Source organism: Pagrus major, chromosome 3 (assembly GCF_040436345.1).
Source record: "Pagrus major chromosome 3, Pma_NU_1.0".
Lineage (NCBI taxonomy): Eukaryota > Metazoa > Chordata > Actinopteri > Spariformes > Sparidae > Pagrus > Pagrus major.
In genome coordinates, this window is record NC_133217.1 from 3,316,466 (window position 1) to 3,328,667 (window position 12,202).

A 12,202-nucleotide genomic window follows, 5' to 3' on the forward strand; every position below is an offset into this window, starting at 1 on the left:
GGGACTGAAGCCGTTATTTTCTAACTTTGACAATGAACATGTGACAGCATATTAGCCCAGAGTTAAAGGGCTGTGACTGTTGGTAGTTGTGGTTGATTTTGTTCAAATATGCCGAATTGTGATATTATGGGTTATTATTGTTCAGATGATTTAGCTACGCTAGCTAACAGATGCTAACGTCAGCGGTCTCTTGTTGCTATAGCAACAGTAAACATTCACGTGGCCTGATGAGCTGTAAATAGAGATGCAAAACACAAGTAAACCTATAGGAAATAATAAGTTTAATTTGCAATATTTACCATTGAATTTATTGTAATCTTTCAATTCATTTATTGTTTACTGAGGTGATAACTATCTAATAGGTATAATTTGTGTGTAAATGTGTTACTTTTACTGTAGTTTTCAAATGACTGTGTATAGTGTTAGTGTATAGTCTTGAGCATTTTCGGGTCACAAAGATCTGGCTGTTTTGCATTGGGAAACACTAGTAAAGTGTCCTAATGAAAACACGACAAAGCCATTTGACTACCTTGTTCATAAATGATGGTGTCAGGACTTTTTTTTATGACACACACACTTTCATTGATATGAATACTTGGTTTTGAGGAATGACCTCTATTTTGAGCATGTGACATGCTTTTGCAGGTTATCAACAAGGTTTTGCAGTTTGTACTAATTGTTTTGAGAAATGCACCAACTGTTGTGCAAATGTAAGTAATGATGTGAGAAAAACTCCACCCCGTCTCTGGTTTTGGGTTCTTCCCGTTAGTCTCGTCCCACCCCTGGTCATGACATAACTTCTGTTGTGATTTGACACTATAATGAACAAAGATTGATTGGTTGATTGCTATAGCTGTCAGTTTTAGTCCTTGAGTTCATAGCTACGTGCTTTATTTGTTAACTGCTATCAAGGAATATGACTCTCCTTTGTAGTATGTGTGAGAGAAGACGCCGCGAGATTTGTGGACTTCTACGTGGTGTCCGCTGATAATGTAGTGGGCTGGTCTGGACAGAAAATGCTAGGGCTGAATTTTTGTCCCAGTCCACCCCTGCCTAAAGCTGAAATTTCTAATGTGTCTTATTGGTGTAGTTGAGCCCATTGTCACTGTTGGATCATCATGTGTTCTGGCTTCGTCTTGAGTGACCAGAGCTCATTAGAACAAACAGATACACATTTTTTACACAAAGAAAGAAATAGCTTCATGTTTAACATTTGCCGAATGAACAAGTAGATTCAAATATTCAAGAATGTGTTGTATACAGCGTTTCACAAAATGTATACAGTTTCTCCCAACGCAACGTGTTTCAAAACTGAGCTTTTTTAAAGGGAGTCCAGCGACTTTCTCTGCTTTCTTCTTTCTCCACCCTGGGTTTTGTGGTTAAACTGTGTTTAACAGTGAATCAGCTGAATTGAACCACTTTTTGGTAAATTATTAAAAAGACCATCTAATAATCTCTGCAGGAGATCTAATGATATTTTCCTCATTCCCGTGCGTCTCTTAAATAGGAAGACATCTCACCTTACTGCGCTCTCCTGATCTTCCAGCAGCAGTGTGTTCTCAGCTCTCGAGTGCAGTAGACCGTCTCGTCGACAAAGTCGTCACTTGTAGAAGCCGAGGCTTCATCACTTGACGACTGACGTTCATCTGCGAACTAAACACACACAAACAGGGTCATTTTCCTATTATTGTCTTGATGTCTTCAGAGAAATGTCTCCCTTCGAACTGAGGGATGAGTTTTATAACCAGAGGAAATAATCTCACCTGGTGGGAGGGAATGTGCTGTAATGGGGCATTCAGATGATATGGGGGCTTTTACAAGCAACTGAAATCAGATCTGCCCTGAATGAGCTGCATATTTTTTAAATTTGGGGAAAACCGGAGCACCCGGAGAAAACCCACGCAGACACGGGGAGAATGAGCAACTTCACACGGACAGAAAGAGGACCGAAAAAACCCAGTACCCTCTGCTGTGAAGCCACAGTGTTAACCCCTGAGCCACCGTGCTGCCCTCTGAAGATCTATGTGGGTTTTCACAGCACAACTCCCCAGAGGCTCAGAAAATCCTGCTAAAGAAACCCTACACAGAACTTCACTTTACACATCCCTAATCCTCATCAGCGCAGGTAACACTGCAGCTGAAGGTCTTCATCCATGAGAAGATGAGTCGGAAGCAATTCTTATTCTTAGCTTCACATTGGTGACTTTATTATGTTATACAGTAAAACAAGCCCATCGTCCCCACATGAGGACATCTTTTTTTTTCTTCCAAAATCTACTTCCTGTTCAAAGAAAACATTAAAACACCTTTAATGTGAAAAATACCAATAGACTTTATTAATGCAAGAGCAACAGGCAATATGCAGAACAGTAATGAATGAAATGAGATTATTATAACCACAAGGAGAACTAAGTAAATACAAGTTAGAGGACAAAACCCAATAACATAAATATCAGTGGTAAGAAATAAATACATTAATGACAATTTAGTCTTGAAACAGTAATACAGTAATTTAAACCCAGAAAGTACAAAAGAACGATAACAAGTGATGTCATATATGTTAAGAAGAAACATTTTAAAAACAGACAGCAGGTGAACAATGTCTCCACACAGCAAACGTTACTATTAACTACTGAACTTCCCTTTTACCTCTACAGTTTTAGGGATTACATTCACCCTCATGTACCAGCAACATGTCATCAATGATTCTGTCCCTTCTTTATAGCTCCACAGTTTGGAGCCCATTGATTTAATCTCAGTGATTTAAGAGAAAACTCTTTTCTTGACTTCATCTTTTTGACTTTTTGTTTCGTTAAAAAGCAAAAGAACAAGAGTAATGGGACAGTGCAGAATTATTCAGACATTCAATCTTTTCAGCGTTTACAAAAACTCAACAGAGAGGAAAAAAATATATTCTTAAAAATGTAAAGTGTAAAAGTATTTATTCTTTAAAAGTATTTTGAAGTAAACATGGTGCTGGTAGGTGTGGCTTGTCTAAACGGACATACCCAAAAATAGCTCCACAACTATGAGGTCAAAATACATATCCAAGTGTGTGTGAAATATTTCTTTTATCTGCTTGAAAGGGAATTAGGCTATACAATACAATTGTCACCGCCCTGTTTGTAATACTGTATATAATACCACTAAACACCCGTTAGATGGCAGCAAAAGACATGTATGAAATAGAGGCTGAGAGTTTCCCAGCTGCCCGACCCAAAGCACTGGTATCTGATGACCTGGGAATGAGACTCAACAATCAACTATGTTTGTCCAGAATCACGTACTGCATGTTTAACTAAAGGCTCTGAAAACACATTTCCTCACTCATCTTGTCAATAAATGTAATGAACACAATACTTTCTGCCACAGTTAGACCAGTCCTGGTTATTTCACATGAGAGATTTCTGTTGGCTTTTTTTTTCAGTGCTTTTCTCACCATTTGAAGTGGGCAGAGCTCTAATGGGGGAAAAAACATGTGATTATATGTATTTTTTCATTTTACCCTTCAGGTGTTACCTCTGTATATGTGATTTCATTATTGTTGAATGTTGCTCGTACATTTAATGTTTTTTTTACTCCCAACCCAAATCACTACTGTGAATGAACATGTTTCATCATGTATTTCACTTTGAGTCTCTCAGTTTTCTACTTCATCATTTGTTTCACTTTCTTTCTAAACTGATCCTCTGACCACCTCGGAGGCAAAGAATTACAGCTTTGCTCTGACATGCTGAAGCTTCTGAGTGCAACACCACTTTCATAAATACAAATCTCAGGTCTGTAACAATCTGTCAGATGTAATGTGGGTGCTAACTACAAACAAAAGTCATTACGTCATAACAATGTTGTGAAAACTTGCACGTTAAAGTAAACGTGTATACAATGCTGTGATCCGACCCTCTCTCTGAAGTTACATAGTGCAGAAACAAGTGACAGAGACACCGTTCACCCTGTTACAAGACACTGTACCATCAAAATGATTTTGAAGCTGAAAAAGTTACATAATGTTGCTTAAACTGTCAGAAGGCTCCTTTAACAGAGATACTGGCTCGCTGTCTAATCTCTAACTTCAGTGCTAAGCTAATGTAACCCGCATTTAGTTATTCATTTTATTTATTTATTTATTTATTTTGCGGGCCCACTTCCCGTGACCTCAAACTTCCTTTAATCACGGGTCACGGAGTTCACTTCCTCCTCTGTCTCCACTGTAACTGTGGCATGCTATTGTCAGCGTCGCAAACATTTGACTGGAGCTCTCTGAATCGATCGTTTGAAACCGTAAGCCACTGGTGAGTCGTCAAGGTTCCCATTGTTTAAACCATATACTGTCCGTGTAATTGCTCACTAACGCGCTGTTTCACCAGAGTCATTATTGAACTCAACCCGTTCACTAATCCATCTGGAAAACGCTGTGGATTTCCTGTTGGGCCGCGCATGGAAGCTAAGCTCTGACCACTCGGTTCGAAGGTAAACGATGATTTTTGTTTAAAATAAGACAGCCGAATTGTAGATGATATTTTAGTTTAACTACTCGCTCATGTAGTTTAGAGCATTATTCTTGTTTTGAACAGTTATGTCACTTTTTTGATTGACGCTACAACTGCTATGAGGTTTGGTCATCATTGACACATTTATGTGAACGTAGCTACGTATTTAATGAATGAATGAGTATTGCGCAATTATTGAAACACTTGAGTCTTACTCTGCTTGAGTTGTTTGAAATTTAACATTGAATGTTTTTGATGAATTATAAAAGGTGCATTTTGACTTTGATTTTGATTTTTGACTTTGACTGTGAATATTAACATGGTACTGGGGTACTAGGTTAAGGTGGTTTGGTTACTATTGTAACTTTGATTTATTAAAGACAATTAATGAATTAAATAATTAATTCTGCTGCTAATGTTTAAGCATACATTGATTTTATTTTTGATACTGACTCGGTTATTTCAAATGGAATACTTATGTGTATTTTTGGCCTTTTTAGGTCATGTTTTTTTTTTTGGACCAACTTTGAATTTTCTTCTCATGGACCTTGATCCATTCATCTCAACTAACATGGCGAGCTAGACCAACAAACCGGTAGGACAAAGTCTCACACCTACTGATCTGGACAAACCTTTTTGGATTAAAAGAATATGAACTGAACGTTTTTTCCTTGAGAACTTTATTGTGAACAACAGAACATTTGATTTATTGTGGGTAATCCATTTTTTGAATATTGGAATGGTGTATTGTTTGTATTGGTTGTTTTTTTGTAAATATTTCTCTGAATACAGACACTCAAACTGCACTACTGTCTCATCCATTCATTCACAATCCAGGCTCCTTTCAAGAACAGACTTCTGTTGCCGCTATTGTAGCCGTAGTCAACCGCCTAGCCCATATGCGTTACATGTGTGGCGAGCTAGCCAGGAGACTGTTATTGTGAATGTTTTTGTGTCTGTGTGTACTTACTGATGTGTTACACTTAAGAAAAAAATGGTGAGTTGAAATATGGATCCCTTTGAGGAACTTGGTATCAATGTTGCTCATTCTGTTATCATTACTGGTGTAACAAACACTCAAGCAGAAAATGAGATTATTGATCATTTACGTAGTTACAGTGAACTTAAAACATCGTTTAATGTTACAGAACGTGAAAGTCCATTTTACAAAAACCTGGCCGTCAAATTTATTAACGCTGCTGCCTTGGCACAGCTATAACCGCATTTGCCACATACTTACACATCTCGTGTAGCTGCAGACGTTGAATTTGTGGTTTCATTACTTTCAAGTGAGCGCGCTGCCACAGTCACAGTGGGGACTACCCCATCCCCTGACTACCTCCAAGTGCTGAGACGTCTTTCCCAGCAGAGTGGCCAATCCTTTGACAACGTCTTGAAGGGAGTCTTTGACCAAATAAGTGCACATTTGGGAATAGTGGAGAGGAGTATGAGGAGGAAGACACTGTTGAGGTACTTTCCTCACAGCAAGCAATCAGAGTCATAGAACAGTTGTCCCACCTTTTCAATCAGTCCTTTTTATATAACTGTACTTATAGTGCAAGAAGCCATCTTTTACTGTCTTTTAGTTCTGCAAAGCTAAATAAAGTCACACCAGGAGAGTCACTGAGTGTGTTTGTCATTCAGGTCTCTGGATTCAGCTGCTCAGAGAGCTCTGTGCTGTTGTCAGGAGCTGCAGGTCAGAAACAAACATCCCATATTGAACTTTTAGAAACAATAAATACAGGAAACAGTGTTGAAAAGGTTCATCTGCACAATAATGTTTTTGTTAATCTAAAACATTAAGTGTGAGTCAGATCAGCTGAAATAGAACCAAAGTAAGTTTTACTTACAAGATGGAGGGCTAATGGCTGAAATCAAAACAAAAGACAAATCATTTCAGTCACAGTTGTAAATGCCAGATTATCTTTAGTCACTTTATTCCTCTCTTCTACTCACTCAAACTGAGTATCTGTTTATACTCAGTCTGTTTAGTGCTGACTGGATTTACTTTATCTGATGCTGGTTTTAATTTTGCAACCTGAATAAAAAAATCAACTCAAAGACTGAAATCAAAGTAGTGAAATCTTTCCTTTTTCTCTCTCACCTTTCTTCTTTTTGTAAACGATGAATCCAGCAGCACCGATGAGAATGAGAGCAACAACAACCACTGCAGCAGTGACGAGGACGGTCATGTCACTGGGCTTCACTGTTGAATACAATAAATTAAGACTGGTGCAGATGAAGCAGGTTAGAAACATTTAAAACATTTAATTTGTTTATTATTACTGTTTTGGTTTTTTTCTAGATCAATTCCCATGCACTCCCCTTCAGCACCCTCTGATCTCACTCTTACCCCAGTTGGTCCTGATCCGATCCTTCCCCAGTTTGGTGATGATGTCCTCCTTCACACCATAGAGCTGAAACACACAGTCGTACCTCGTCCAGTCTTCAGGTGTGACTGATGAAAGGTTCAGGTCAACACTCATCTGGAAGGTTTCATCGTGGTTGGGGAGGATCTCTCCGTGGTCCACCTCCTCATGAAGCTCCTCTCCATCTTTCCTCCAGACGAGTGAGGCTCTGTGAGGGTAGAAACCTGTAGCGTGGCAGCTGACTGGAGAGGAAGGAGTCTTCTGGAGGAGAGACACTGAGGGAAGCTCTGGAGAGAGTGCAATGAAACTATTTCTAGTTTGAAACACTGAGACTAAGCAAACTTACTTCACTTATGCTAAGTGCACACTGGCTATCACAGTCTGAGCATCGATGGAAAGAAATTTCAGAACAGCCAAAATGTCAGTGTGTACTGATTGGTTAGGACAACATCGAATCTTACAGCTACAGAAAATAAACAGAGAAAACAATGTAATGTCAGACTGACTGCAGTGATAACACAACAGCAGTTCAGTCTGAGCAGACTGTATGAACATGATTGTGTCCATTAAACTACATCAGGTCATGTGATTCTACCTGTTCTCTGCAGAAAGCTCCTCCCATAGTCCAAATACATCTTCAGCCACTGAGGGAAAATCACTGTGAGGAAATTCTGATTGAATTTCATTCTAGCTTTGTCAGCATCCCATTTCAGTTTGGTGATGACAGCCTGTTGTTTTGGAGCGATCCATGTCTCTGTCTTCAGGTCGATTGATATGAAGTCTTCTCCATCGTAACCAAATTGATTAAAACCAATAACCTCTCCGGTCTCATCATCCCACTCACAGCCATTCATCCTCTGTAAAATGTGGACACCTGAGACAGAGACAGAGAGAGAAACACCTCACCTCATCACTTTAAGGTTTAAGATGCCAACAATGAACAGTGATGCAGCGTCCCTGGTTTGAGTCCAAACTATTATAGAGAGGACCAACACAAAAACAGTTTCCTCTAGTTGTGTAGTATAATAGTTATATTCTGTGTGTTAAAAAAAAGTCAAGTCGAGCGTCAGTTGTGTGAGGCTTTGACTGGTGAAGAGATTCACCTACCTGTGTGCAGGGAAGGAGTTTAGTAAGGGGAGGACATATATGCTGGGTGTGTCCTGTATGTTTCTCTGTGTGAGACCATGCTGCCACATGTTAGTTTGTTTGAACTTATTCTGCCAACATGTTCCTGATACGCTGTTGTTGTATCCTTTAAGTTATGTGTACATGCATCCAGATGACGTATTGTTTATATCTTTTAAGTGATGTTTAAATGCAGCCAGTATTTATAATGTGTATCTGCCTTCCCACCAGACCGTGGTGTATTATCTGGAGTTGTATGATTCCTACTTCCTCTCCTGTGAGAAGCTTAACCCTGTAAATATGGCTCACGGCGCATATTTAGATTAACAATCATTGTGTATTGTTATTGTGTATTTACTTTTTGTTTTGAATAACAGAATCACAGTGAAGGATTACAGAAGACTCATCCTTCATGGATGCATTAATAATGTAAGCTACCTTTGTTCTCATGCACTTTTTGTGTTACTTAGTTTTGGCATGTATTCATATATATTGATCTATATTTGCTGTTGTACAGAAATCATCCATCCTGTCATTCATCCATCCATCTGATGGAGCATTCCCAACTCAATAAATGATTTAAAGGTTCTTGGATCCTCGTGTTTCAATGTGCACACCAATCAGATGTTCTGTGGTCCAGTCATCCCCTGAAGCAGTATTAGTCAGTAAAGTATTCAGTCTTTTTCACTGTGCATGATGAAAACTTTCTTTCAGCCCAGGGAGGCTGATGACATCAATTCCAAATATTCCTGATACAAATCTTACTAAGTTATTTTTATAATTATAAAGAACAGTTCATGAAGTAAAAGGTGAAATATAACATCGTACATACTGTACCTCCACTTTGGTTGAAGCGCTGTTTCAAACTATTGATTTCGGCTTTGAAAAAATCTGGCAACCGCTCAAAACATTCTCTTTTGTACCGCTCCAACTGGTGAGGATCATCTTCGAAAATTTTTTTCACCCAGTCGTGTTTTGGTTCGATTATCTTTTTGCTGCTGTCGCAGTAAACCAACAGATTTTCATCAACCACTGCAGCTGCAACAAACTCTGGGAAGTCTGAGAGTCCAGAAGATGCAGTGTAGATATACTTCAGGGAGTGTTTCACTGCAGGACAGAAGAGGTTCATATATTCAGTATAAATACACACATCATCATCACACTCATCATAAATATGATGTCATGGTAACACTTAAGGTTATGGCCTGCCATCTACAGCATGAATCTTCTTATCTAACTTATCTATTACCTATTCTATCATTACAGGGTTCAGTACAGCCCACCAACTACTGAGAAGCATTTTGGTGTTTGGACAGACTTTAAAGAGAAGTTACACTCAAAGTACTTTTAACTATCGGGTACCCCTTCTAATATGAACGAGAGCATCCTTTATGGCTGCAACATATTGATATTATACCGTTACTATGATAAGAGACTATATGTCATCTTAGATTGTGGATATTGTTATATCATGATATAAGTGTTGTCTTTTCCTGGTTTTAAAGGCGACATTACTTGATGTCATTTTCTGAACTTACCAGACTGTTATACTTGTTCTAATACTTGTCTTCACCCATGTCTTCATTATCTCCACATTACTGGTGATTATTGATCAGAAATCTCATTGTGTTAATATTGTTGCAATATTGATATCAAGGTATTTAGTTAAATATACCGTGATACTTTATTTTGTTGTCCAGTCCTTGCATTATGTGTTTTGAGGACATTTTTTTAAATATCAAGATATATATATTGTGTAGTTAAACAGCCTACAAATATCGTGGCATTATTTTAAGCTCATATCAGCCCTACCATCCTTGAGAGACGCACAGAGGTCACAAACCAGTGTCCACCACCAACATTTGTAGGTGAAGTGAAGTGAGTTTACAGTTAGAAGACACACACTGAGTTTGAAAGTTGTAAAATGAACTGTGGTTTGTCCTTTCATACTGTATGTTAGCTACTTTGCCATGACTTCCACTAAAGTTTTCTCAATGACTGTTGTTTTTCAGTCCTCTACTGTTCATGACAGTTGTTCTGATCCTGTGACAGGGCAAAAAAACTGATCATCTTCTATGACTGCCTCATCATAAAGAAGCTTTTTTTCTTCATGCACTCGGTAAAAAACAAAGAACAACTCTGTGTAACAACAATGTCAGTCCACCTCTACCTGAACCACCTAACAGGCTGGACACACTGGATGCCTGTGTACTGTGTGGCAGCTGTGTTGCTCCTGCCTGCTCTGTCTGTTTACATGGAGTGTTTGACTTTCTAGATAATTATAGAAACATATGATGACGTAATTTGTTTTTACCCTGAAAGAGTGAGATAGCCGGAGGGGGAACGAGAGGGAGCGACGGAGAGAAAGTGAAAGTAAAAGAGAGTGTCTGCGTGTCTGTGACATATACAGATACTAAAACTTTAGTAAAATGCTGGTATGATGTCTGAAGTCCTCTGTCTCCTATGTTTTACCCGACACTTACAACATACAGCCTCCAGTGACAAGTTCATTTTCATATTATCTGAACCCTGAGCTGGGCAGACTCGTTGATCTAAAATATAAAGATAGGCAGCCTCCATCTTCAGGTCACTAGTTTACTGCTGAACTGTTCTGTGTTTCATAAACTGCTTTCAGGAAGTAATTCAAGGAAAGTTATCTTACCTGAAGATGCAAAGTGGCTCGAGAGAAGCAAGAGAATGAAGATCTTCATGTTCTGATGAGAAGTAAGTTTCATCCACTTAACAGCTGAGTTCAGTCAGTGGAGTTGAGTCTTCATGGTGCGACTAAAGGGAGGAAGTGTTTTCTATTTGCATAACACGCCTCCTTCCTTCCCTCACTGTGTCTTTAGCTCCCCCCAGCGGGGATGAGAGGTTTAGACAGGGGTAAAACTTCTGCAGAAGGTTTTCCTGTGGTCTCTGGTCTTTGTAAACTCAAAATAAATTGAAGTTCTTGTACTCAAATAATGTAGTTTCAGATATAGAGGTGTATATAGATATAGATAGAGGTGTTAAACATTACTTGATGGCAGTTCAACCTCATGAAGGACAACTTAACACATTAATGTACGTGTGTGTCTGAACTTTGTCTTTATTACGCCACCCTTCAGTTGTAGCATGAGATCAACTGAATTAACTGAGTGAGTTCAGAATGGAAACTGGCTGGTAGAAAAGCTTTTCTTTAAAATGTAAAAGAAATAATGGTTTGTCTTATTTTTTCTTATATTACCTGACATTTTGTTACCTGTATGCATTCAAAATCTGCCTCACTCCACAGTGAACAGTCACATTTTTCACTTTATGTTGACAGAGTTTCATAATATCAAACAGCCTAACAGCGAAACAGAGAAGCATCAGTGCCGGTTTGGACTGGCCCGGCTTTGTCTTTGACAGGTACAGTATCAAAACACAATGTAAATCTGTTTCAGTGGCTGAGGAGGACTTTAACACTGGACCAGTGTCAAACTGTAAAAACAGGCTTTTTCACTTTCAAGTCCAGACAAACTTTACATTGGATATATCAACTTATATTCTAACACAGACGGACTTCACTTAAACTCATCTGAACATATTTTAACACAGCTCTGGTCTTATAGCATCATACACCTACAGCGACTCACTGCCTTTGTTTGAATTGATGTAATATTATTTACTTTCTTTTTGAAGAATTGTGTTTAGAGAACCGTTTCATAAAGAGGAGCGGTCTCAGAGGAGTAAACACACCTGAGATGATTATCTTTTTAAAATGTGTTTTTGTCCCTTTTGTTGCAACACATTTAATAATATGAAGAACTAAATTTCTATTCTGTATAAAGACATTTTCTATTGTAGCCCTCTCACTCAACTCTGTTTTATGATTTTCATGAATACTCCTTTTATGTATCAGACTGCATGGGAGTGAATTGATGAGAGCTACTAAAATTTAAGGATTTAGCAATAATAAACAGTTTTAATGTTAAGTTATGTTATGTTAATTGTTTTGAATCACCTCATAACCAAGAAATACAGTCACATGAGAAACCTTCTACATAGTAACAGCCCGGGGTTTGTGTAGTGTTTCAGTCGGTACCAGTGATGGCGGCAGCTGGAGCTCATATAGAAATCCACCTTGAAACCGCAGGTCAGGATACTCACCCGAACCACGGAGAAGCGATCCAGCAATTTCCTCCAAAACCTCTTCCCAGAGGCAGCGACGTGACCACAGACCCGTCCAGAGGCTCG

General features: G+C 38.7%; 1 protein-coding gene across 1 annotated transcript; it reads right to left on the reverse strand.

Annotated features, from left to right (window-relative positions):
• Nucleotides 1–4,902: 4,902 nt before the first annotated feature.
• LOC140993442 (major histocompatibility complex class I-related gene protein-like) lies at nt 4,903–10,748 on the reverse strand. Its single transcript, XM_073462880.1, has 7 exons — nt 10,647–10,748; nt 8,822–9,091; nt 7,455–7,733; nt 6,844–7,146; nt 6,595–6,696; nt 6,341–6,358; nt 4,903–6,180 (listed from the first exon to the last, which is right to left on the reverse strand). Exons 1-7 carry the CDS (start codon nt 10,717–10,719, stop codon nt 6,131–6,133), a joined length of 1,095 nt encoding a protein of 364 aa, XP_073318981.1. The 5' UTR covers nt 10,720–10,748; the 3' UTR covers nt 4,903–6,130.
• Between the last annotated feature and the right edge of the window lie 1,454 nt (nt 10,749–12,202).